Here is a 25,613-nt window from a genome sequence, read left to right on the forward strand (position 1 = left end):
CAACCGTAGGTTCCCTGCGTGGCTTAAAGGGGTGTGCTTGTGCACGCACAATTGTGCCCGTGCGCGTCTGTGTGTGAGTGTGTGCTGCGTGCGCGTGTGTCTCTATTGCGTGTCGGGTCGTGGCCACGGTAAACGGTAAAACATTCCTAACTTTCCCCCGCGCCGTGCCAACGAACGGGCGAGTTTGTGCGTGTGCATGGGTGCGTGTATGTGTGTCTGGTGTGTGGGCTGTTTTCTCATCTTTCGTGCCGACCCGTAGCGAGACGCAGCAAAGAAACGTGACGACCTACTCACCGCACTTGCATGCCCGCTCATCTACGCACACAACAACGCAACGAAGGAACTGGAGTGGCCCATAGTTCGTGGTTTCTGTCGCGTCAGCTGAAGCCGACGTAATTAATAAAGAGAAGAAAACGAAAAATCCACTAGCCAGCCAACGCAGCAAGCCAAGAGTGCAAAGACCGGAATCGCTCTTACTGAGGCAATTTTTAACCTACCCATTTCCCATAGCTTAACGCAACCTTTGCAGACGGTCATCGCGGTCTCAGGCATCGCCCTTGTGTACACCGGAAGCACCAGTTCCGTGCGGAAGCGCAGCATCACACCCGTAGGTGGAGCAGATGCGCGTACCAACTCCGTAGGGATAACAGAGCGAGTCAACAACAACAAAAAGAAAAAAAAGCACCGTTGCGTGCGTGCCTGGTGCCCCGATCGTGTGCCCTAGTTCCGGTGAAAAGTGTTGTTCGTGATCCGCACCGCAACAGTGCTAGAAGAGTGTGCCCGGTGATTTTTCTCCCCGTGGAAAGCTCGCAATTGCGGCGGTGAAAAGTGCAAAATTTGTAGTGGCTAGTGTGAGCAGTGCGCCCGAGTGCGAACGTAGGTGAAGAAAGGTAGCGGAAGAAGCCCAACAACACCTCCCCGTCACACGATGTCGTCATCCGGCGAGTTTGGCAATCCCCTGCGGAAGTTCAAGCTCGTATTCCTCGGCGAACAGAGCGGTAAATATTCGCGTGATTCATCCGTATACTGCTGTTTGGGAGGGAGAGAGCGAGAGAGACAGAGAGAGATGGTTGTCTACGTGGAGTCGTGGTACCGACGATCAGCCCTCAAAAACCGCGAATGATCTTCCAACGAAAACCTTCAAATCGTCTGGTGTCTCCTCGTGAAGAAAATCGGTCGCTTTTCTCAACGACTCCCCCCACAGCCTGGGGCTTTTCCTTGCAGGTTCTCCTATCCCGGTCATTATCGTGTGCCTGGGAAAAGCGCGACTCTTCTTCACTTGCTCTAATGGAATGCGTGAGAAACGTCGCACAATGACCCCGGGAGGAGGGTCTGAAGAGAAAAGCGCCTTTTTTGTGTGTGTTATTTGATCAAGCACGAAATCGGACCGGAATGCGCAAAGCAAGGGCAGCTCTAATGCGTTGCCAATTAGCCATTACTCAATCGGCAAAGAAAAGGGGCGCGCCTGTGAGCTATTTCTATCAGCCGTGTGAAGGTGTATGTGGAGTTTTTCTCCAAGCGCTTTCACCAAAGCAAATTTTCCGCGTCTCTATGAAAAAATGGATCAACCAGATAACAAATATAAACGGTCGTTGGCTTAAATGCTTCGGAATATAAAAAAAAGGAACGCACAAGCACACGTCGAAGAAACCGTTTAACTTTCCGGTGCTGGGAAAAGAGGGTTGGGCGGTTTCGGTGGCGTTTTCGTGACCTCATCTAGCTGGCTGAAGGTTAAGCACACCGCTCGGCCCTTAACCGGTTGACAGTGGGATTAGAGCACGCCTATCACGGAATGCTCACCATGCTGAGAAAATTGATTTATTATTCAACATTGTGCCCCTTTTACGCCCCCGCACTCCACGCTGGGTTCACATGCGTCCACTCCCCTTCCCGCACGGGAAAGAAGAAAGTACCACCCTTATTTGCGCCCTATCAAGCCCTTATGCTAACAAACGCGATGCACAACAAAAGGAAAATTCCGACCGCTTGCCCCGCTCCAAACCGAACGATGTGTTTCTTCTTCGCGCAGACAAAAGACGGATCCTTCTGGAACAAACAAAACAACAACAAAAATAATCGCAATATCCCCTAATTCACTTATCACCCAGCGCCCATTCTCAGGGGTTGGCTTTGTTGTCCAGATTTTTCGACTCTTCTTCTGCCAGTTAATCCCTCCACCTGTGAGTGAGTGTGGTAGTGGCTGAGAAAAAGATCTTTCTTATTGGCCCCGTTCTTTTTGTTTTTTTTTTATTGCAGAATCATCCTACTTTTCTGACCGGTCGAGAAAGCATTTTTAGCTCGTCCTGTGTTCGTTTGCTGCTTATTTATACATTTTCCATCCGCGAGAGCTTTCGAATGGACGAAGCTCCCTTCGAATGGTTTTTTTTGTGGTGATTCCCTCCGCAAGGTTTCGCGGGACCGTTTTTTGTGTGGCTCCCGTCGTTCTTGGGAGAAAGCGATTGCATTTATATATTCTCTGGTCTCTTGCTGCTCCAAAATTCCGGTGGACGGCTGACGACGACGGTGGCTGACGTACGTACACCGAAAGGATGTCCCAAAAAAAAGAAAGGATGAATAACCCTTCTTTTGCACGGCATGAATCATCCGTCATTTCGTCTCCTTGGGTCAGCACCGCCCGAGGAAAAGGGCTTTAGCCAAGGGTGCCGACGACATGGAATGAGTACGAAGAAGACGCAAACGAAACACACCAGTTTTACCATGTCACACGAAACGGAATCTAAACCAAAGCGAAGAAAAATCGCCAACCATCTCCATCGTGAGATGGTTGGGAAAAGGGAACCAAACGAAAGAGAGAAAGAGATAGATAGATAGTGTGTGGGAGTGGAGAGAGGCTGCCGTTTTGGGGCCAGCCCTGAAATCGGGCACTCCACTTTCCCGACAGATCCCCCCCCCCTCCCGGGCTCACCCATTCATCCTCACGGGTGCATAATCAAATTATGCGATACATCATCCCTGTTTTCTCCGTGACTCTTTCTCTAGCTGGAAACAAACATTTAGGTGCGATGGGATAGCAAAATGTATGGTTTTTGTTGTTGTCTTGCTTCTGCTACTTTGTATGAACACATCATATGTACTTCATTCCATTTTTTTTCTCTCCATTTTCTTTCATGACCATGCACCGGCTCGGCCACTCCGACATACAATGATGATGCTGCTGATGATGATGATGATGATTCACGGTCTGTTGGATGCATCCGTCGTGCAACCACGACCACCTTGGCGCTCTACACCTCCCACAACCCACCCCACCCAGTGGGCAAAACATCGCTAATCACCAGGTTTATGTACGACAGCTTCGACAACACATACCAGGTGAGCGGCGGTGGCTGAACGATGGGGGGGCATACGCTCACGGTTCGGGCAGGGATAATAGAATTACCTTTTTGGTGGGGTTGGATCAGGTTTGACAGACCGGAGATCGGGTATCTCGCCGTGATTCGCCCTAACGAGAGCGGATGGAGCTGAGCTGAATCCATCGAACATTGCTCGGGAACAACCGCTTCAGGAACGTAACCCCGCGCGGGTTACCGGCGTGTTGGTCATGCACTGGCCTAAAAAAGAAGGTTGACATTTTGTCAGCCATCAGTTACAGCTGGTCGAGATTGGAATATATGTTTTTTTTTTACATGCTTTGTTCGCCTCGCGAAAGAATGTGTTGGGGATTTATTTTTCACTTGTTTGGTATTTTTCATTTTTTCTTTATTTTGGTTGGTTTACTTTGATAATTTTTTTTAACGTTATTCGGAATAGAATAGGTTCAATGTTGTTTGATTTATTTGGATTTAAAACCTAAATATTAAACGGATTGTGTTTTTTTTTGTATATTTTGTCTTCAAAACCGCTTGAAAACGTCGGTAACATACGGCTCGCGCTTGTCGTTGACATTTTTTTATATTTTTTAAATATTCGTTAGGTATATTTATTTTAGTCGGAAAATAGAACCTAACATGTTATTGGCAGATTTGATTTGATTAACAAATTTCACCTTTCTACTTCTCGAAAATGTGTAGTATATCCTACACTATCGCAGAAATACTATTGTCTGCATATATTTTCCTTACATTCAAGATGTTGGCTCGACAAAAACACAAGAATCTGTGTTGTATCAACTGCTGCCTTAGGGGCATGAATTGATTTCTTTACTCCTTCAGCCATACCCAGAAAATGATCCATCATGTCGGCTTCATTTATTTGCAAGAGAGTTGGGCCGTCATCAAGCGGGATATCAATGTGCTATATTTTTTTTCACTTCTTTCTGGGCGGTAATCAATATTGACGGTAGAAATGGGTTGTAAAAATCGGCACTTTTATCACTTACCGTCGCTGCGATGCTGTTTCCTGATGAAAGTTGCTGACGATGGTACACCGCCTACACCAGAAAAGAACTTGCCTTGGGGTTGTTCTACGTCAGAGGCGTAAAGCTCATGGCGCTCCAGAACTGCCTGCCCACGTTTTTGCTTCCAGGACGCGATGGTGGGAAGTAACGATATCGATTACAGCCAGTTCTCGTGGTATTTCCCCTGGCGTTGCCTACCAGTGCAAATGTCACTGCAATTTCGGTGACTTCTTGCTTCAGAAGGGTCATAAACTAATAGTTGGATATAAAATTCTTTATTTTACGACGGTCTGGTAGCGCACGGTCGGCGATGTGTGTGAGTCACCGGAGGCTGTAGGTCAAGATAGTTTCCAGCAAATAACGTAACGTTATGTAACGCAGGATGTCTCTCTCTTCTACGGGTTGTGGATTTTGTTCGAGTATAGATGCACGGAGAATGAAGACGATTTGGATAACTAAGTTAGTTATCCAGCTCCAGATGCCAATTCAAGTTAGGGATCTATCAGCTCTGGATTCTCACGAATTAGGTTGGAATAACAAAATTGCAGCTTTTGGAGTAGAACTTGAACATAATTTATTTACTCTGCAAAATTTTCGTTTTGTTGATCAGTGTCTCAATTTTACGAACTTTGGAAAAATGCAAATGTAATGTTCAGTTCAAAACATTAACCAAAACCAAGTTAATCAATCTGTATTTTTTCAATTTGTGTTACAAAGTAATGAATATTTTGAGTCCAATGCATCACGAACATTTATAACCGAAGAGAAACTGGCATTCCATCCTCGGCTCGTCCTGGCTGCCCGTTGGGTGTCGCATGATGCCAGATTAAACAAGACCGCGAAGCTTGTGCAAATTAGACGAGTAATTAATTACGACTTAACCTAATTACACTTCTCACGGAATATGTTCCAGATGATGGACTGCTGCTTCGCCAGCGTTGGTGTACCGCCTGTCGATTAGTACAAATTAAAGTATCTCCTCAACCGGTAAATGACCGATGTCAGGTCAAGGAAAATGCGGATGAATTCCCATTCTACCGACTCCGTCTGTCACATCAGCTATTAGCAGGCAATGACGAACCCATGGATGGACTGCCAACTAGCTCGAATCTTTGACGGTTGATGATAGTTGGAATGGGGTCGATTTTGGCGACAACCAGATTTGTTATCACTCATTAGATACGGCGTTGTCATGCCTTCGCGAACTCGTTGGTCCATTTATAGCTTTGGGAGCAATCATTTGCTTGCGGATCGGTGCTTGATAACAGGCACCTTATTATTTTTCCCTAACCTTGCATTTTGTACAATGAATAATCAACTGCCAGTGCCTAACGATTGGTTGTACTAATGTTTTGCTAACGTGTGAACTGCGGTTCTCAATTAATATTTGTTTTTTTTAGGGTTATTGATTTTTCATTTATTGTACTTTTTTTTGCATCTCACGTTCCAAGCTCGGGTTGGGCCACGTAAACAGGTCGAGAATTACGTTGCTCAAACCCCGCCTCTTTACCCTTTAAGGGTACGATTTAAAATGACGCACACACGAAAGCGCATGCGATAAGAAACGGAGTGAAGGTTTTACCGTGCATTGCTTAAAAGAAAAAGGGGGCCAGTTGATAACGCACCCCACCAGGTATGTGCGGGACTGCTGATTCACGACACCAGGGAGGAGTATGTTAAATAACACATCAACCCCCTAGAAGTGAGACAATAGCGCGTCCAAACCAGGATACGTACTTCCTGTGCCTGTTGGTATGGCTTTTTTTTTCGACATTGAAGCCGTTGGAGGCAAGTTTGGTCCCAAAAACTTTATAATGGATCGGGTTTGTCTTCCAGTCGGACGCGCCAAGTGTAGGAAACGCACAGAGCCCTTTCATTAGCCGCTTCAACGTTGACAGGGTATATGACTGGTGTAATGAGTACTATTTTCGGGCGCGCGCGGGTTTGTTTTTTGCTTCCCCACTGTTTATCTTCTCGACCCGGCCGCATTTCTTCGCCATGACGGCATGCCAAAGTGCCATCAAAAAAAGGCCCATTTGTAATTCATTAGCACAACTTTATCAGGCCCCATCTCTCTCCTGACGCGGTGTAATGCTCCCTATTGTATGCTCTTTTCTTGCGTTCGGTTGTTACGCGATGCTTTGCGATTTCAATTAGCATAATACCGGGAGCTGACGATGTAACTTTATTCGCTTTATTTTACTTAGGTTTCTGCTTCTTCTTCTTCTTTCGAATCGAGCTGACAAACCATTCCACGGTATGAAGTAATACCGTTCTCTCGGCTCGCGAGAAATTGAATCCTGAATTATTCAAAGTCCCACTTCCTTTCCTTCCCATTTGCGTGGGTAATAAACTTTAAGCTGTGCAATACCGCCCATACACACAGTACTCATCCGTACAACATGCCAAAAAAAAATAATGCTCATCAAATTAGAATGAAGCTGGTGAGCTTTCGTTTCATGTTGATCTTATGCTGTTTTTTTTTTCTCTCCCTTCAACATTCGCCAATTTTGGTTTCTTCCGGTCGATTTCGGTCGGTATTGCTGGCGCACGTACAGGAGTAGAACCTGTTTGGCTCTTTGCGTTCAGTTTGCTGCAATTAACGAAGCTATTTATTTTCGCTCCACTCTCAGCTACGGTTGAAGTCCCGCAAACGGCGTTCGCAGTGCTTTCTGGTTTCTAAGTTTGTCGAAAATTTATGAGCACACGCACACATACACTCACACCTTCGCAAAACATGTTCTTGAAAGCGATAGTGGTGGGTTTTAGACGAGCTAGCTGTTGGGAAAAATGGCTATATGTTTTTTTTTGTTTTAGGTAGTGTTAAGAGCTTAGGAACAAAATTCTTACAGGTGCAGATTGTACACTGTTTGGAAAAGCACAGCTTCTCTTTATTAGCTAGATAGGAAAGGCTAAATCAAACCCAAAGTTGCAGGCAGATCGGGGGAAGATTTTGTGAAAAACAAGCATACATGCAGCCTCGAGGAAGTCAGGTCGGGAAAACTCCTCCATTCGGAGTGTGTTAGTTTTTCCGAGCTCCCCTGCTTCCGCCAGCACACTCTCGCACTCAGCTCTTGCGTTCTGTAAATTGCTGTAAACCCGCTTTTCGGTGCGGTGTGTTGTGAATAGAGAAAAGTACCATCGCCCAAGTGCAATGCATACGATTTTTCCACGCACTCCACGTGAATGAGCAAGAACCGAGTGAGTGGGCACTGAAGGGTTTGCCTTGTTTCTTTGCCAAAGTAAAAACGGTTTATGGCCACGTGCACCGGTGATGCTCGCCATTCCGTTTCATTTTACGAGGAGCAGAGGGAAGTTCCACACTCAGGACCGCTACTGAAATAAAAGAACTGTATATTTTTTTGTGTGTTTTGTGCCCGACAGAAACAAACAGAGGCAAACACATTTTCACTACATCATAGAGCGGCCGGTAAACGATTTTTTGTGATGCCATTGAAGAGAAAACAGCGTTTCCTATATACATATTTCCAGATCTGCTCCTCTTTCTGGAGTATTTCATCTGCAAGTGAAGTGCTTTTATTTCTTACAAGGGAAAGATTAAATTATCCCCTAGCTTCCGACACTCTGTCTGCCGTGCGGACCTAAAACCAAACATTTCTGTTTGCGATGGCATTTTGTTGCTCGGAAAATAGCGCTAATAACTTACTTTCCATCCTTTCATCTACACGCCACATTACTCAGCAGCTCTCGCCTGCCAGCCTTTTTCCATCATCTGTCGCCGTGCGGTACATCACGTTATGGTGTTCCGCTTTTCATTTGTTCTTGCTTTCCGCGTGTTCGTCAACATCCGGCCAACACCTTGCGAATACATAACGTGTTGTGTTGTGTGCTCGCAGCACTGTTGCCGAGCTTTTCCGTAGCGCCTCTGCCGCGGGAAGGAGAGAAAATTGGTTCACCAAAGAAGCACAACCAAAAAAGCGAATTTTCCCATTCATTCTCGCTCTTTCTCTCCTCAGCCGGTGTCGGATACGGTTCTCGGTTTGCGCTGTTATGTGCTAGAAATTTGGAAACTTTGCCCGAAATGAACCGCCGTTCTGGAACATAAATAATAATTCATCCGGAAACCATTGCTTCTCGCGCCGGCAGGTGGGCAGTAATTTTTCCTCTCGCGGGTCAGCGTCGGTGGTAATTTTCCGTATCGGCGAGTTGTTATTTGGTTATGATAAACTCCTACGTAAAATGGAAGTTATTACTCATTTCTCGTGCTAATAACATTATGTGCATATTTTTTTTTGTTTTTGGACGTTACTTTGTTTATTTAAAAGTAGGCGATGCTTTTCGTTCCTCTAAACGTCAAAATTATGTAGTTGATTCGATTCTAAACGAAACGACGCGAGATCTTTTGCGCTCCATTGTTTGCTTGTGAAATATTAGAGTCTACAGCCTTGCGAATTGGAACCACAAAATCAGGACATGAAATCGCTCCTGGCAGCACAAGCGCGCTACAACGAAACAGCCCTTCCTTCGATCGCTTCCCAGCCAAACCGAAAGCTCGACTTGTTCGACGGCTTCCAAGCCGACAAAACCTTCCCTTTCCGATCAATGGTGGTGTCCTTCAGGCAATAAACCACCAACCACCCAGCGTCGCGGCGATACATTCATCATGCCTGCCTACGCGCGTCTGCCTCCTCAGGCGCCCTTCGCAACCACAGAAGGCGCTATCTGGCCCACAAAGAGTGATGTGAAATTAGAGCATTAAAATGTATGCGGAGACATGATGTCGCCCCACGCAAAGTGTAAACCATGGCACCGCCGTCGCCAGCGGTATTCCATTATATCCGCCCGAACGGCGCGCGCCTCCTGGTCTGGAGGGTGGCCACGTCGCGCGTCAGTGGCGCAAAGAAGCGAGCGGTAAAAGGTGAGGTTCAGGACGTTTTAGCAGCTCCGTTCCGCAAACTTCCGCAGCCCCGACAACTCGCAACGCTATAATTGTATCCACGTGTGCTTGCTTTCGAGCGGCGGTACCAGGGCCACTGATAAATTTCCCTTTCTCCCGTAGATTTGACGGTCGTTCGAAAGCTGCAATGTGCGAAGCCGTTCGAGTCCTGGCGTGAAATGGGCGCGTGTGTGCTGCATTCGCACATGGTTGGCTGGTCTTATGTCATACATGTGTTAAATCGCAGAAGAACCACTCTCCCAACAAGCACGGTTTAGAATTTCCACCAACCACGGGTGTTTCGTAGCCCGAATCGGCGGAACAATCGATGGCAAATACGTGCCACGGTGTGCGTTCGGTTTCGCACGCTCCCCCGTCATGCTGCCTTTTCAATAGATTCGAAGCGTGGAATAGGAGATGATTGATCAGGCAATGTGAATCAATTTGTCAGAAGACGGTACGGAGTGTACTTACGGTGGCACAAGAAAACGACCAGTAATCTGTATAGGCGCAATTTCCGTCATCATTTGTCACCAGGGATGTAAAAATGTGTTTCGATTTCGTGGTGAATGGCAACGTTGAACGAGGCATTATCTTTCTTGAACCATGTTACGGTCACCTTCGGTAACGTTTCTTTAAACAAAGCCAAATTTGGGCAAATATGGAGCAATTTAATGCGTTTTTGTCTACTTGTATTTCCTACTTCAGCTTAATTTATCATATTTGTCTCTTAAGCGAATCATTGAAACACAGAAATGAACCTTTTCGTTCACAAATCCTAACACAAAATTTAATAGTAAAGTAATGAAGCTACTGATGGTTGGTTCCGGCTGATATCCAGTTTATTGAAGTTGTCTAATGAACCCCTGAAAACTATGAATAATTTACATGACCCAGCTTGTTCTCGCGTTGCCTCATTTGATACTACTGTGCACGAAGTAAGTCCTCTCGCTTGACCCACATCCCGACTACACCATATCGTATCCTGATCCCGTTGGTGCTATTGAAAATTTTTTTTTTGTGTTGCTCGGTAGTTTTGGGTTCCATTTTCCGCGAGTGGAATATTCGAGGTGTTATCGTGTTATTTATTCAGTTTATAACTACGAAACCCGTCCAGTGGCAGCAAACCATTGGCACGGAATGCACCAAAAGTGCAGCGGGTACGAGTTCTTCTTTTGTCAAACCATTTCCAGTTTTATGTGTGTTTCATCTCACCATCACCGCCAAGAGCCTCCGGCGCGCGGTTATGCTCTGGAGGGTTTTCAAGAGCCTTTGCACGCCGATATGGTTCTGAAGTGGACCGTCCGGTCTTTCAGCATAGCGCTGAAGGAGGGCCATGAAGTTTAACATTGGAGTTTAATCTTTTCTCCCTGAGAAGGAGTCCCATTACCTCATCTAAACACGTTCGAGGGTTGCCCACCCAATCGGAGCGGGATACTACGGGGAGTCCTCGTTTGATGACCGGGTCCGCCCGGAGGAATAATTTTCCAGTTTTATTGCAGCACATGGAGCAATCGTGGGACAGTAATTTATGTCGCCGCTGGTTGCCAACGGTAGCAATGATAGAATGAGTAAACACACTCATTAAAGTTAGTCCAGTTTATGCTTGAAAGCTGCCTAACATAGCGCGAACTGATTGGGATGCTTTTGAAAATGTTTTTATTAGGCGGTTTTGATCAGTACTCAGTATGTTAATTTTTTAGAGCAGATGCCAACTGCAATATGCAATAGGTTATCTTAAACTTCTTTGTGGAATTATAAAAAAATCGAATATAACATTAGTACGAAACCGCTCAACTTCATTCAACACCTGTTTGACGTAAGACAGGCTGAGAGAAATTATTGCTTGTTAATACATTTTATTTGGGCTTAAATATTCCCCAAAGAGCTATTTCTCGTAGCTTACCGTACAGTGAAGTTCATTATACTGATCTCTCGCACCAACTGCTGGTGGTATACGAAAGGAGCATTTATATACATATTGCTCTACATAACGTTCCGTCGCTTCCTTGTTCCTCATTCATTTTAGATGATCCCCATGTACTTGTTTGCCAACGGCGTCTTGAATTTTCCCCCGACGTCTGGTCGGACCGTCAATGGGAGAGAGAAAAAAAAAGCAACCTCACCTTAATAGGATGAACGGTCGGAGGAACCCTCTTAACATCACTGCATGTGAAGGTTAACGTCATCCGGATGGAATACACCCTCGGTCAGCTGGTTTGAACGGTGCTGCTGTTTCAGAAATAACACCGTCCTGACCGATGACGCCATCGATTTTGGTGAAATATGCTGTCGCTTATCGATCGGTTTTCGGAACCGTCACAAAATTGGCTGCAATGGTTTTTCTACCTTACCAATGCTTAGCTTCGACCGTAGGGCTCCGTTGGGCAGAGACTGCACCGATATTTCAAGGGTTTCCACCGGCACCCGCGGGTAAAATGTTGAGGTTGCTTATGCTGAGGAGATCAGACGTGATCTAGCATCGCGTTTGATGGGCACACTCCCATCCTACGTCATGTCAACATCATCTACATCATTTGCCCCGTGGCGTGGTCCTCGAAAGAGGCGGAAATGAGATGCTAGACGGAAGATGTGCTTCATTACGGGTTGGGAAGTGTTTGTATAATTGGCTTAGTGGTGTCTGGTGGTTGATTGAATTCCTAAACGCACGCATGGTCCCAACATGATGTGCTCCACTTTTTTATTATCATGTGAACGATGAGTAGGGATGAATGTTTGCAGAACACGCATTAAACGCATCTTATCTTCTACGTTGCTCAAGCCTGCAGAGTAGCGCTTTCAGTTTCTAACCCGTGTCTATTATCTATTTATTGCTCCCTTTTTAGGCCACGATCGGTATAGATTTTCTTTCGAAAACTATGTATCTAGAAGACCGAACAGTTAGATTACAGCTGTGGGATACTGCCGGCCAGGAACGGTTCCGCTCGCTAATACCATCGTACATTCGTGATTCAACCGTAGCAGTAGTAGTGTATGACATTACAAGTAAGTATAAAATTTGGGAAAAATCGTAATAATTTTCTGCGTCTAGACAGTTTATATCTCTGCTTGAACAAGTTTTTTTACAAATAAGCTGATCATTCGACGTTGTTATATTTATAATCTGTATAACTCTTAGGCTCCAAAAGAGCTTTTCAAGAAATGTTTGAAATTGAACTGTTATAATCTTTCACAATAACTTTTAAATCACAAAAAAAAATCCATTGACCATTCTTTCACATTCCAACAGTATATAATCCGGCAATGTTAAAAACTATCAGTAAATTTACTCAATTAATGTGTTCAATCAAGAGTTTATTCTGCTTCGTTCGTTCTAACATTAGAATCATATCAAGTGTGGTGTTTTTATCATTTCTTCACTGCTGTTGAATGGATTATAAAAAAGCGAACATTTCAAATACGGTCACTTAAATCCAAATTGTGCCCTTTGGCGCGTGACACTTGGGTAAATGTTTGGAGTGCCCGAAGGTATTCGTTATCGCCGTTGACACAATTAGCTTTGGTTTCGAGTGGTTTGCCGCAACATTTACCTGCGGGAGTGGTTACGTGGCAAGTTGTGTTGTGCTTCGAGAAATGGATATCCTAATTTCATGCATCTTGCAATTCCATTACTTGATACATATAGTGCATTACTATCGCTAGGCACTCAAATGCAATACTTTTTTATTTTAGCTCTGTGCATTTAACGTTTTGAAAACTAGTTTTGCAGCAATTTAGCCCTCGCAAAGCAAATTGTTTTGCAATTGAAAAATACTTATAAAATCATCAATTGGCTTTTATAATTATTGGCACGTAATAAAATTAAGCTATGCCAATCGTACATTTTAGCTCGTGTACATCGTTCTTACATTTTCAATCGTGCATTTTATTATTTTTTATTATACATCATCTTTCCCCTCTGTAGAGTGGCTACTCACTAAAAATAATGTTAAGATTTTGAAAGTGTTATTGTTTTTTTACGATGATTGAAAGTAAAAAAAATTGTCCACAACTTGTACGTCGGTGTGCAAAAATAAATGTTGTCAAGTCTTATCGCACAGCTGGGGCTCATCGACAAACGCACAGGATTCAATTAGTGTGTGATTCAATCGGTCACGCGTCAGCAACGGAGGACCATCTTTAAGCTTTATACTCTTTCGCTTCATTGCACAATATCTGACCTGTTTTGCTTTCTTTTTGCGGACCATGCAAGAAAGATCGTCTTTTTTGATGTATTATGACTTGCGGCTTCCTCCTCGTGGAAGCATACATCGTGTTCTCACACATTTTACTGCCTATGGTGCTTTTAGTATCGTTTTGCGATATTGTATAGTTTTTCAACCGATTTGAACGCAGGAATTAGCTCCAGTCGTTACGATGACGTTGATAAATAATTCCTTCATTCGACAAAAAAGTACACATAAAATCATTACGAGTGTTATATTGCACAAACAGCGTTCGGTAGTGCATGCGGAGTGGTGCAAATATGTGCAACTTCGGTCCAAAATGTGCACACACACGTAATTATCTTCGTCTGTTGTGCTGCTATTCAATCAATCGTTGATGCAGCTTTGGCAGAAAGCGAGTTGACCGACCTGATGCAACGCGTTGATGCACTGGCGGCCTCACTGCAGTGCGGTGTTATCTGCTACTCTTCACTACTCTCAATCGGCACTGGCTTGCTAAATCGATTTTCGTTCCGATCAGCTGCGTCCGAGATTTTTTCAACCTCCTGTGAAACTGAAATGTTTCTATTGGATGGCACGGATTAGCGTCTTCCGCCGGGACAATAAATCTAATCACCCTGCGGTCAAGCTGATCGAGCTGATTCTTCAATTACAAGCCGTGCGCATTTGCGGACACTTTAATGTACTAAAACTAATGCTAATGAACAGAGTGCTGGGCGTCTTCAGCCAAAGATGATGTAAGTTACTCTGGAATGGCGCCTTTTCCTGCTCTTCGTTACCAGCAATCATTATTCAAATGACTAAGCTATGCAAATTATGGCAATGAATTTTCCAATACATTCCAAACAATCCCTACGGCTTCATTTTTTTGTGATTGTAATTTTATTGTTCCTTGTCGCCTCTTGCATATGAGCAAGTAAACCTTCTTAGAAAGGCTGTTTTGTAAAAATAAAATAAAATATATTTACTTATAATAATATATCACTGCTCAATAAAAAAGGTAGCTTATGTTTCCGACACATATTAAGCGTCGTTCCTTGAGCAAAATTTTGTTTTGTAAAATTAAATCCTGGTATTGTTTTATATTCTTTCCACTTTTATCCCGGTGTAGATGCAAATTCATTTCATCAAACATCGAAATGGATCGACGATGTGCGAACGGAGCGTGGCAGCGACGTTATTATAATGCTAGTTGGAAACAAAACCGATCTCTCCGACAAGCGTCAAGTGTCGACAGAGGAGGGCGAGCGAAAAGCGAAAGAACTGAACGTTATGTTTATCGAAACTAGTGCAAAAGCAGGCTATAACGTAAAACAGGTAAGATGGTCAAGATTTCTTATGGAGTTAATGGCTCACGAATAATTATATTATTTGTATTATTTCGTTCTAGCTATTCCGAAGAGTAGCTGCTGCCCTGCCCGGCATGGACTCGACCGAGAACAAACCACCAGAAGACAGTATCCTTTTCTTACAAGAAATTGTCAACTTTTCTTTCGTTTCAGCTAATATTGTAAATGAAATTCTATCATATTAGTAACAGAATATTGTTGCATTTAACTCATTCGATAATTTTCACATATGGCCATTAGAAAAAAAACCTATTAATGGCTTTAGCATCAAAAGCTTCATTGCATTTTATTTTAACTTGTGTACTTTTGACGCTGGTTCAAGGCTTGTTTGTATTTAATTGCACATTCATGGCATTATTACGATCATGATACAATTTTTGAAAAAATTTCTTTTAAATTCATCACTTAAGAAAATAAATTCGCTGATCGTGTTTCTTTGTATGTTTAACAATTAGGTTACTTTTTTATTTGGTTCATTTATCTTCTTTAGTTGTTTTCCTTAACATTTTATTTTCTCACCTTTCCCCCACCAGTGCATGAAGTTGTGCTGAAAGATTCACCAAATGAAACAAAAGACCCGGAAGGCGGTTGTGCATGCTGAAATGACCATCATCCTGTTCGAGAGCCGTCCGCAGCAACGACTATTGATGCACTATGATAACCGTTACTACTGACTATCGCTACTATTACTGCTATTATAACAGCTGCGATGATGGCGTTCACGACTATGATGAATATTGCTGCTTATCCGTTACGATAACCACCAAAAATACGCACCGCAGTGATGTGAGGCGGCTGGCTGGCTGGCCTAGTGACAAATTACGGGCTTATCAAGCGCGATCCGATGGCGCATTTGAATCCCCGCGATACACAGACGTGTGATGTGCATTCTATGTCGTATGTGTTTTTTTGTTACATTATTTCCTGACATATTTATTTGTAGCAATCGTCCGCGGAACCGATTATTCGATAATATTACACGAAGTTGTCACCAACTATTTGTACGAGGATGATTACGATTACTGAGAGGTGCTGTGGTTTGGATATAGTGAACATCATTTACTGCTTAATCATTTAGATGGCATTCACTTTTGATTCCATTTATGTTTCGGATCATCGTTCCCCTTTTTTTGTGTTTCGTAAGACTGCGCTCTGTAAACAATAGCGCGAACAAATTGTTCATCCAATGTTTTTCCCTACATGGCAGAATATTCCATTTTCTGTCTTATCCAGCAATCGTCAAGCAAATTAGTGTTAAGTGAGTACATCATCCGTGAGTTGGTTACTCTCACGAGCGATTGAAAGCAGCAATATTATTGTACATTAACGTTCCATTCTTCCGATTTATATACCGTTCGTCTATCTCTAATTTTATTTGCTTTGCTCTATGTTAACCGAGAGAGAACAATAATCCCGCAAATATTCCAGCTAATTCTGTAAACCCGATCACGATAGCAGAACCTATTCCAGGTGACAAGACAAAACTGTTTTGAAAATTATACTGTAACTGATGGTAAATGACAGACGCGCACTTCTTGAGGTCACTTACCTTATTCTTACTTATTAACGTTTTTAAGCATAAGTTGTTAGAAATGTAATAAACGCAAAAACCTCAAACTCTAATCTAATCAACGATGTGTCGTTGCTTATTTTGGTATTTGATAGCTTGATTTGGATTATTTATGATCAAGACTGTAGTTTCGTACTGTTAAATTGTTTATTTTTTTTAGATTCTGCAAAAATGTCTGTAAAATCCTATCGAAATCCAACGCAATCAAACCTATCGTAAATGCTCCTTAACCCAAACCAACTTACTAACGCCTCATTTTCAGCTGTGGATTTGCAAACTCAACCATCGAACTCAGGGGATCAGCAAGATTCGGAGGGTGGCTGCATGTGTTAAGGTTTCTTGTTGCGTCGTCGTGAGCCGATCCCCGAAAGAGAGGAAATAAACTGATACTCCTAATGTAGAGTGTAATAATTGCGGCACGTGGCTCAACGAGCGGAATTAGAAGCAGCAACTGTATCAGCATCGACAGCATACATGAGACTTGTTAGCAACGTTTTTGTACTTTTTTTATTTTACCGATTCACATGCCAGATTTGAACCCACGCTTTTCTCCAGCGTCAGATTACTTTGCAATATGAAATGTGTGTGTGTCTTTTCCACCATCTACTTTGCGCTTTGGTGTGACGTGAATGGATCAACATGAAAAGAGAGTTGAAACGTTTTGCGCTTTTATGCTTGAATCCAGTGGAATGCTCGGAACGTGCGATTAGTTGCGCTTTAGTACCCGTGAACACAATGGAATCAATGGTTCTGGATCTAGTGCAATCAATGGTAGAGGCTATCTTTCGCAGCTTTGAAGAACTAGGTGTAAAACTAGAGTATTTGAATGTGCGCGCATTTACGAGATGATTTGTGAAGTAAAAGCAGAGTGAGAATATCGAAATCAAACAGGAAGCTGCACATCTAACTGGAAAATATGGTCGGACATACGGCAAGTGTGAACAAAACTATAAAAACTGGAAATACGTGAGAAAACAACAAGTTTTGGAGTAAACGTAACGCAAAGCGATCTATCTCAATTAGCTTGTGAAGTTCCAGAAACTAAACAAAACATAAGTAATATGCCAATCCAAATTTTAGGAAGATTATTATAGAAGCCATTTAATGAGCATGCGAAAAATGGCAACAATTGATCATATTGATAGGAGCATTTTATGTTTTGTCAGAGACAGACCATAATTTCAGTCACTAGTCTTATGGGGCATTGGCGCTCGTCTGTCAGAATTTCATTCTTCTTTGAAATACCAAAACGATCGTCAGTGTGCACCTCAGCTGGAGCTTATTAGTTGTGATTTTTTTTCATCGTTTTATACAAACTTTTCATTTCATTTTAATCAAATTTTGAACAATTAAATTTTTTTCCGATTATTTATATTACATACCGACATCTAGTTTTTATTTTGCATACATTCGTTAATAGTAACTTAATAAACGTTCTTCGTTTTCTTTTTGTCAGTGATTGTGGTCGTTTGTCTGCCTCCAAATCGTTGCACAACGGATTAGCGCAAATGTTGGCTCTATATTGAAATAACACAAACTCGCAAAGTTTAACATAAAATGATGCGTATGCCAACTTACCCTCACTGCCTACATCGCCTAATGCATGCTCCCTTGTTGTTCGTTTTGAACTCAGTCAAATACTTGGATCTGAGCGGATTGCCAAGCCAGCAGAGGCTCGTGGGTAGAACCAGCAATCGAAACGGAAGCGAAAATTAACCATATAGTGTAAACTAATCATGATGTCGCAGCGCAGATTTTCTTTAACGCAGCGTTAAGCTGCTTATGAGCTTCTCGACTGGAATCAAGCACTGATGGGTGAAAAAATAACTTAGAATTTAATGGCTGCGAAATGTGAGGAATAGATAACATATTGAAAATGTAACTTGAAATGGTATAAAAAGTAAAAAACGCACACTTACACACTCACACAAACATCAGAAACCATCGTCCTACCCTCGCACATCTTATCTGTAGTAGATCATTAAATGAAGAAATCATCTCAAGTAATACGAAACCATTTATGTCGCATAAAAGAGTGGTATAGAAGGATGGTACATTACTATTAGGTCTCTTTTTTCAACTCCTACTATAACGTCTAAAACAATTATTAGAAACTGCTAACGTTTCCTACAGTGCGAATAACAAAAACTTGTTTCTTGCGACTTCTGGCTAGAATTCGAATTTTCATGTCTTACATGTGACTTGGTAAGACGGGACATGTGCGAGCAAGGGAATCATGGTTTTATAGTGGCAGAAGTGCAAAGGTCATGTTTAGCAATGATTTTAATGACGTCAAAACATTGGATAAGGATCCAACTATTGTTGAGATATAGAAACTCATGGGGGAAATGCCGAAATGACCGTGACCAGGATAGCGAAAGCAAGGGGTGATAGTAAGTTGGGTAGAATCCGCTGAAAAGACAACTTTTTTGAATCTTTGGCAAAACATAAAAAATGAATACTTATTTTGCAATCTCTGTTGATTGTTTTGTTCGATAGGAGTGATGTTGTGGTGATCAAACGAATGCAAACTTATTCATACAATTTCTACACATGACTTCAGTAAATATTTTAACAAGCAAACGATATTATATAGAAGACTACAAAACGATACAATATTTGGAGCGATACCACATTGCACAAAAAGAACCTATACAACAGAATAGTTCCGGATCTCCTAACGATATTCTTACGACTAAACATTGGCTTTCCTTCTCGACTGTTACTTGCTTTCATCGTAGCTAACGAGAGAAGGATCCGTAAAATTCGCATGAGAATCATTGCTGGGGAAAGAAAGTTAGTATAGCACATTACATATTTATCGTACATTTTCCAAAAGAAAAACCAACAATCGAGAGGAGTATTAAGCACTGCAAAGCGCTGAAAAGAAGGACAACATATGGATACAGCAAGACGGGACTTAAACAATCAAATCACACAACCCTCAAAGACAGATCACACCCAAACACACATGGAAACATCCACATTAGTCGCTTTTCATAGTTAAAAATAAAGAAATGATAAAATTAACGTGTGAAACTGTTTTCGCTTCTTATTTCTTTGAACAAATTTTAAGCACAAAATTTGATTTTTAACGTTCGTTTTGATTTTTGAAATCGAAAAGTTTGTTTTTGTTGAGTATCCTACTGTCAAATTTTGACAACATTTCTACAACAATCAAAATGTAAACAAAACAAACTGCCAAGCTTTGCTGCTCATAGTGAAACAAAGTTAGTTGATGGTGCTTTATTTAGGATTTGCAAATCTAGGTTGATAAAAGTTGGACTTAAGTTTTCACAGTTAAGTGAAATCATCGTACTAGCGATACTTGTTATCAACAACATGCCTCCGAAAGTACAACGGTGTTCTATATGTGGAACGATTGAGACTGCGAGGTGGTATATTCTTGACCGACGGTCCATTTGCTCGGAATGCCACGATATCCAGCTTAATCCTCCATTGGAGCCATTATACGAGCGGTCTACTCAACGAGCGGGGAGCCGGGAACGTGACGAACCTGTAGATGAAGATTGCAAAGCAGCACCGGAAGGACAAAAAATACGGCACGATTTTGAAACACCCAAAAAACTGGAGCTCGCCAAACAACCCTCAAGAGAATTCTTAGATAATGCGACGAATGCTGATCCAGATGGAGGACCAGAAGATAATGAAGAAGTACCAGAAAGAGTCGCAGCCAATGGAATGTTTTCGCCACGTCGCCTACGTCGGAGAGTTTGCCCAGTACGAGCACCAGTTCGTCGGGGAACGAAGAAAACTGGTCGAGGGTGTCATGCTTCGAAGGCGAAATCACGTCGGACTTTACTGAAGAAAGTGCCAATCAAAACACCTCGAGAAACTGCCTCGACAAGAAGCGTCCCTAAGCTGCTGCACGAAAACACGTGGTATCAAATCGGGGACATAGTATCGATGATTGACACAAAAGACAACACATACTATGCCCAGGTCCGAGGGCTCATCGTCGATGCATACAACGAGAAGAGTGCGGTTCTGACTTGGCTCATTCCGACTACTTCCAGTCCACCGGCCAACGAAGGTTTTGAACCAGCCACGTATCTGGTTGGTCCGGATGAGGATATACCACGCAGACTAAGCTTCATGAACTTTGTCATGCATGCCCCAAGTGATTACTACCTCGATCGGAACAATCCGTATCCGCGTCCAGACTGCTATGGACCGATGAATACCACACAGCGCGATAATAGGAACTACGTGTGGGCCACTATTGCTCACCTACATCACGGCGAAAAGTGAGCGCAAACGGGAAAATATCAACACGTAGATTTTTTACTTTTTTCGAGAAATTATAAAAATCGTGGTAAAGGACATTTCTTTATCATACTTTAATGTAGCAAATAGCTTGAATTACTGCCAACATGCTGGAGGATTGATCTACGTTTCGTTAGCTGTCGAAAAATGTATGCAATCGGTGTATGAAGTATATCATTTGAAAAATAAGTCAGGAAGTTTGAAGTTTTATACACAATTGGCTTTAATATTTCTATGAAATTTCAAAAGTTGGCTCAATTAATATTTGTCATATTCGATCGCTAAGTTTTATATTCAAATTCAATCAACGTTTCGCTGGGATACAATTTATGCTAAATAAATTGCGTACTTTAATCGAAATTTGTAGCCGGTAGTATATAATTGACGAACGCGTTTTGGAGCAAGTCGAAACGGATATTCAGTGCTTGTTCGTGTCGCAGATTAGCCGTCATTATGGCTTCGTAGAAATTTATCGTTTCGAACAGTGATGCGAGTTTTTTCGTTTCAACACGGCAACAGGCTTCCGACAGGTTCGTCAATTGTTCAGTTGGCTCTGGGCAATTGTGCCTCACTGGGCCACATTTGAGGTTCTTATAGTGGCTCGCTACCGTCACCACCTCAGTCTCGACCACGAGCGATAGCTCATCGTTTAACGTTGCGTATAGTGTGACTGTGGGTGCTAAATTTTTCATCTTGTCTAACAAGGTGCGTAGAGATTTCACGGATGGCATTACAATCGTTAGATCGTACTCAACCTCCAGCGGTATGTCGAATTGATTCCATTCGCTGCGTGGAACTACCGTAACGGGAATGGCGTGCTGTATTTTTGGTGTCATATAGTCCTGCTCGTTACTGATCGTAGTAGCCATCTCCACGGACAGACACGCCATGTGGGTTTTGACGAGCTTTAGCTTAATGTAGTCCACCGTGTTGTTACGCACATAGGACAACGCTCGTAAGAAACTGTTCGCTTGGCAGGTCATATAGATCTGGTTGTGTTCACTATTAATGCCATCCATAATGTATTCGGAAAAGAATCCATCTCTGTTGGTAGCATCGATTTCACACCAGAGATACTGTCCGTCGTATGTTTCGGAATCGATCAGAAGCATCATTTTCGTTGGTTGTACGTTGATAATGAGGTTTTTCTGCATCCGCGAGAATGTTCCTATTACATTCAAAAATTCTTTAATGATCACACTATCCGTCATTACCGCACGAAACTTCATTTTGTACAACTCGGTGTTATTATGTATCGCACAAGTTATTACGGTTGGAACTATTTCGATAATAAACAATGAACATTGCCGGGAACTCGAATAGCTGCTGTTTGAATTTTGTTTTGTTTCATTAGATGGCTATTCGAGCAAGTTCTGCTCGATAACATTTGAAAGGTGGGGCCAGAGTGTAGATTATTTTTAAATTTGTCTGTAAATTGACCTCGAGGGATTTGTTTTAGTCTGTCAATTAAAGAATCATGATTTTGTATCTAACTGTTTGTTGAATAAACGCAAATTAATCAGTATATCGTTCCAAACCACATGAAGTCACACATGCTATCTATTTGAAATGCTGAGGATTGTTCAAATTGTGTTCCATAATTTGTCCCGTTAGGATAGGTTTGAATGATACATCCTTAATTTGCTAAATTATATAACTCAGTTGAGGATTATCAGCACAGGTTGTAACTTTTATTAGACTAAAGAGAAATATTTACATTTCTACGAAATATTTGAACCGTTGAGGCATTTGCACCATTAACAAAGCCGGAAGTTTCTTGTGAACTGTTGAACTGTATGAAACTGTTGTCTCCTTTAACGAAACAAAAGCATAAGGAGAATCAAATATAGTTGGTGAAAAGTGGATTTTCATGAAATTGAGTCCTCACTGCATCCTGCAGATTGTATACCTATGCAGGAGGTTAGCGATTTTGACTAGCATTAGTAAACGCAGCGTCAAGCATCGCTACTGTCAATCCGAATACCACGCAGAACAACAAAACCAATGCAAACTCAGCATCGGCTGGTGTAGTGTGTCTTGTTATCTAGCGCCCTTCTGCAACGGAAGTGATCAATCGCAGTGTGCTGAGTCAGCGTAGCGAGGAAAATATCCGTTTCCTCAGTTCCCTTCTAGGATAGCAGCGGCTTCCTTCGCAGCAAGGAATTTGATGAAGTTCGTCGGTTCCGGTGGTGCGTATTACTCGTTTCGTGCGTGATGTTGTGCATCGGTGTGTGATCCGATAAAATAGAAAGGTGCGCAGCGCACGAAGCGTTGATTGTAGCGTTGATTTGTTTCCAGTGTTCTCGGTGTACAGTATGCGTATTTGAGTGTGTGTGCCCATTTTTCGTGCTGTGTTTCATATCTCCACGGCCCTCTGGGCGAAATAGTTTCGTTTTTTCCGGTGAATATCCGCTACGTTCGCCGAATCCAGTCGAAATAGATAGCCCTTTCTTCGAAGTATCAAGCAGTTGCTACTTGCCTTGCGGAGGCATCCGAAGCGAAAAAATGCGGATACGAGGAAGTGAATCATCCCGACTCCAAGGCAAAAGTTCAGAACTAATCGAAGACGTGTGCAGGAACGGGTGCGCTGTCAGTCGTCGTCCGCTGACATGTCAGCGGACATTATTGTTATTATTACATCCCGTGACAGTGTCCCCTTTCGGTGAAGCCCTTGTGAGCCTGAGAATCTCGGCAACCTCTAACCCGTGCTGCGCTGTTCTATGGTCGCTTTTGCAACGATAGACGAGCTGTGATTTCTTGTTCTTTCTTTACCCACACACCTATGGCACCAACAGTATTTCCCTGCCCGGCGGCGTGACCTAGCGATTTTCGGTGATTTCCAGCGACCGCTGTAGATCTCGAGTTTTATTCGTCCGTACATGAATCGATCGGTCGGAGTAGGTGGATCTTTCGGCAAAAAGCTGTCTCACACTACCGACATATCCATTCGTCTGTTCGTTCTGAGAAGGAGAGAAGGCACAAGCTTCCGTCACTCCGTTTAAAGCCATACTGCATGGGAAATGGAAAAATTAAATTGTCACCTCAATCTCTCTCGGTCGATCGGAATTGGAATACCATTGCTCAGGGCCGTCTCTGTGCTCGTCAGTCGTTCAATTGATTGGTCCTTTTGCATCAGAGAATCAGCCCCTTAGTAGGCATTGGAAATACACGTCCAATTTTATAGAAGTGTTTTTCTAAGCTTACTGCGAGTGCCCGAATTTTTACGCTTTTGCTTACCTCTGCCAATTTCTAGTCCACATGTGTTATCACCAAAACCTTGCTATAATGTTCTAGTTTTGTTCACGCATACGCAGAACCGTACTCGTGTGAAAACATTTCCAGTTTACTTTAATTCCCCATCAAGATTGCTGGTACGCCAGCAAACTTCAAGCCGCATCAAATTGTGCGTGGCATGGTTCTGATCAACGGTGACCGAAATATGTTATAAGGTTTGAGTCATTTGGTATATGTTTTATTTTGGGTTAGAATCGTAGTGAAAAAATTCTAGTGCGTGGTGGTTTTACGCGAAGGCGAAAGATCCAAAGGAATTTCTTGTGCTAATCGATATATGCCGGTATTTTCCTGAAGTTCTCGGATAAAACTGAATTTTGTCAACGCCAGCTGTCTGGATTAATGGTAAGTGTGATAGTTGTTTTATTTTTTAAACTAACAATTGACATAGTGCTAATACGCTTCTGGAGAATTGACTCCTGACACCTTTTTAAAGATTGACTGTAATTTTATTTGTTTTTTTTTTACCTGTAGCTAAACAGTCTTATTTTACATTTTAAGATTATCAAATGTTAAATAACCCTTTAAGGAATAGTTATCAATAGTACGACCTAAATTTTCTAAACGTCTAAAACTGTATTACAATAGTTAAGTGGTTGAATCATTAAAAATAATATTTTGAAAAAATTTAAACATAATTCATACAATGCGCTAAGGCTTAGACTTGTATTGCGATGTTTCTCGGTTCGTGGTAGTGCTTAACATCTCCGTGCCTAGGTGACGGAATTTTTGTGAGGAGTCGGCAAATTTTGCCGGAAATTCTTTGTTTACATTGTACTCTTTCCCGGTATTTTGACACCATCTTGCCTGTGCTTCAGGGAAAGAGTTGAAGATGTTGAGCTGTGGGGTTTTTAACACTCGGAAAAATACCGCGTCGAGTTGTTTCACCTTTCAGCTCGTCTATTTCACGCAAGGGTAAAGTTTCTAATTACTCGTATATGTACCATGGATCAAAGCGGCGAGAGAAAGTGAAGGAGAGAGTGAGAGAGCACTAGAGCTAAAGTATATTAGTAGATGCTGTTTTGTTTGTTTTAACAGTTTGCGAATGTATACTACATTCGGAGCTTATGAAAAAGGTTGAATTTCGTGATTAAATTTGCCCACGTAGGTGGTATGGATAATGATACGGCTTAGTACTGCGGGAGATAACAGTCGGAGTCCTGGCGAGCATCAGGACTAATGCAACAAATGCCTGAACCATGTTTGCGAACGCCTGCTTCGCGGGATCCGCTTCCAAGCCGCGTACACTTGAGCACTTCATAGGGAAGGTGAGGCGAAAAGAAAACAACATCATCGTGACCTGGTTCTCTGCAGGCAGCTCAGGAGGATTGAATTCATGCCAAAACTGCCCCAAAATGTTACGCTGAAATTTTCTCTTACCGTCGTTTGGGGTGTAAGGGTAAAAAAATGGAATTAAATAAATAACCCTTTCCTCCAAATGGGGGCATGGGGGCCAATGACCGTTAAGGATTCGGGGATTAGGGTGTCTCAGTTGGTTGGCTGGTGGGTGAAAACTTTACCACCCGGGAATTGTTGCCCTGTTGGAAAAGGGTACGGGAAAAATGTGCAGAAGCGGCGAGAGAGAGAGAGAGGATTACACGTCGACAGCGACGCCGACACTGATGATGGTCAATTTGTAGCAAGACAATCAATGTTTCCGTTTTAACCACCACTT

At 42.6% G+C, this 25,613-nt stretch overlaps 3 protein-coding genes across 3 annotated transcripts; 2 read left to right on the top strand and 1 right to left on the bottom strand.

The window, feature by feature from the left end:
- Positions 1-928: 928 nt before the first annotated feature.
- On the top strand, positions 929-16,389 carry LOC128730763 (ras-related protein Rab6). The gene is made up of 6 exons (XM_053823842.1): positions 929-998; positions 3,275-3,333; positions 12,101-12,260; positions 14,553-14,758; positions 14,832-14,898; positions 15,324-16,389. Exons 1-6 carry the CDS (start codon positions 929-931, stop codon positions 15,389-15,391), a joined length of 630 nt encoding a protein of 209 aa, XP_053679817.1. The 3' UTR covers positions 15,392-16,389.
- Positions 16,390-19,702: 3,313 nt separating this feature from the next.
- Positions 19,703-20,632, top strand: LOC128726714 (GATA zinc finger domain-containing protein 1). The gene has a single exon (XM_053820540.1). It carries the CDS (start codon positions 19,703-19,705, stop codon positions 20,630-20,632), a length of 930 nt encoding a protein of 309 aa, XP_053676515.1.
- A 365-nt stretch (positions 20,633-20,997) lies between these two features.
- On the bottom strand, positions 20,998-21,876 carry LOC128720797 (checkpoint protein HUS1). Its single transcript, XM_053814492.1, has one exon. It carries the CDS (start codon positions 21,874-21,876, stop codon positions 20,998-21,000), a length of 879 nt encoding a protein of 292 aa, XP_053670467.1.
- Positions 21,877-25,613: the final 3,737 nt, after the last annotated feature.

The sequence above is a fragment of the Anopheles nili genome, chromosome 2 (genome assembly GCF_943737925.1).
Source record: "Anopheles nili chromosome 2, idAnoNiliSN_F5_01, whole genome shotgun sequence".
Lineage (NCBI taxonomy): Eukaryota > Metazoa > Arthropoda > Insecta > Diptera > Culicidae > Anopheles > Anopheles nili.

Coding starts and splice junctions, on each gene's coding strand:
- LOC128720797 (XM_053814492.1), bottom strand. CDS start 21,876: ATGAAGTTTCGTGCGGTAATGACGGATAGTGTGATCATTAAAGAATTT.
- LOC128730763 (XM_053823842.1), top strand. CDS start 929: ATGTCGTCATCCGGCGAGTTTGGCAATCCCCTGCGGAAGTTCAAGCTC. Junction 999..3,274: donor ATTCCTCGGCGAACAGAGCG/GTAAATATTCGC, acceptor CACCCCACCCAG/TGGGCAAAACATCGCTAATC. Junction 14,899..15,323: donor GAACAAACCACCAGAAGACA/GTATCCTTTTCT, acceptor TTCCCCCACCAG/TGCATGAAGTTGTGCTGAAA.
- LOC128726714 (XM_053820540.1), top strand. CDS start 19,703: ATGCCTCCGAAAGTACAACGGTGTTCTATATGTGGAACGATTGAGACT.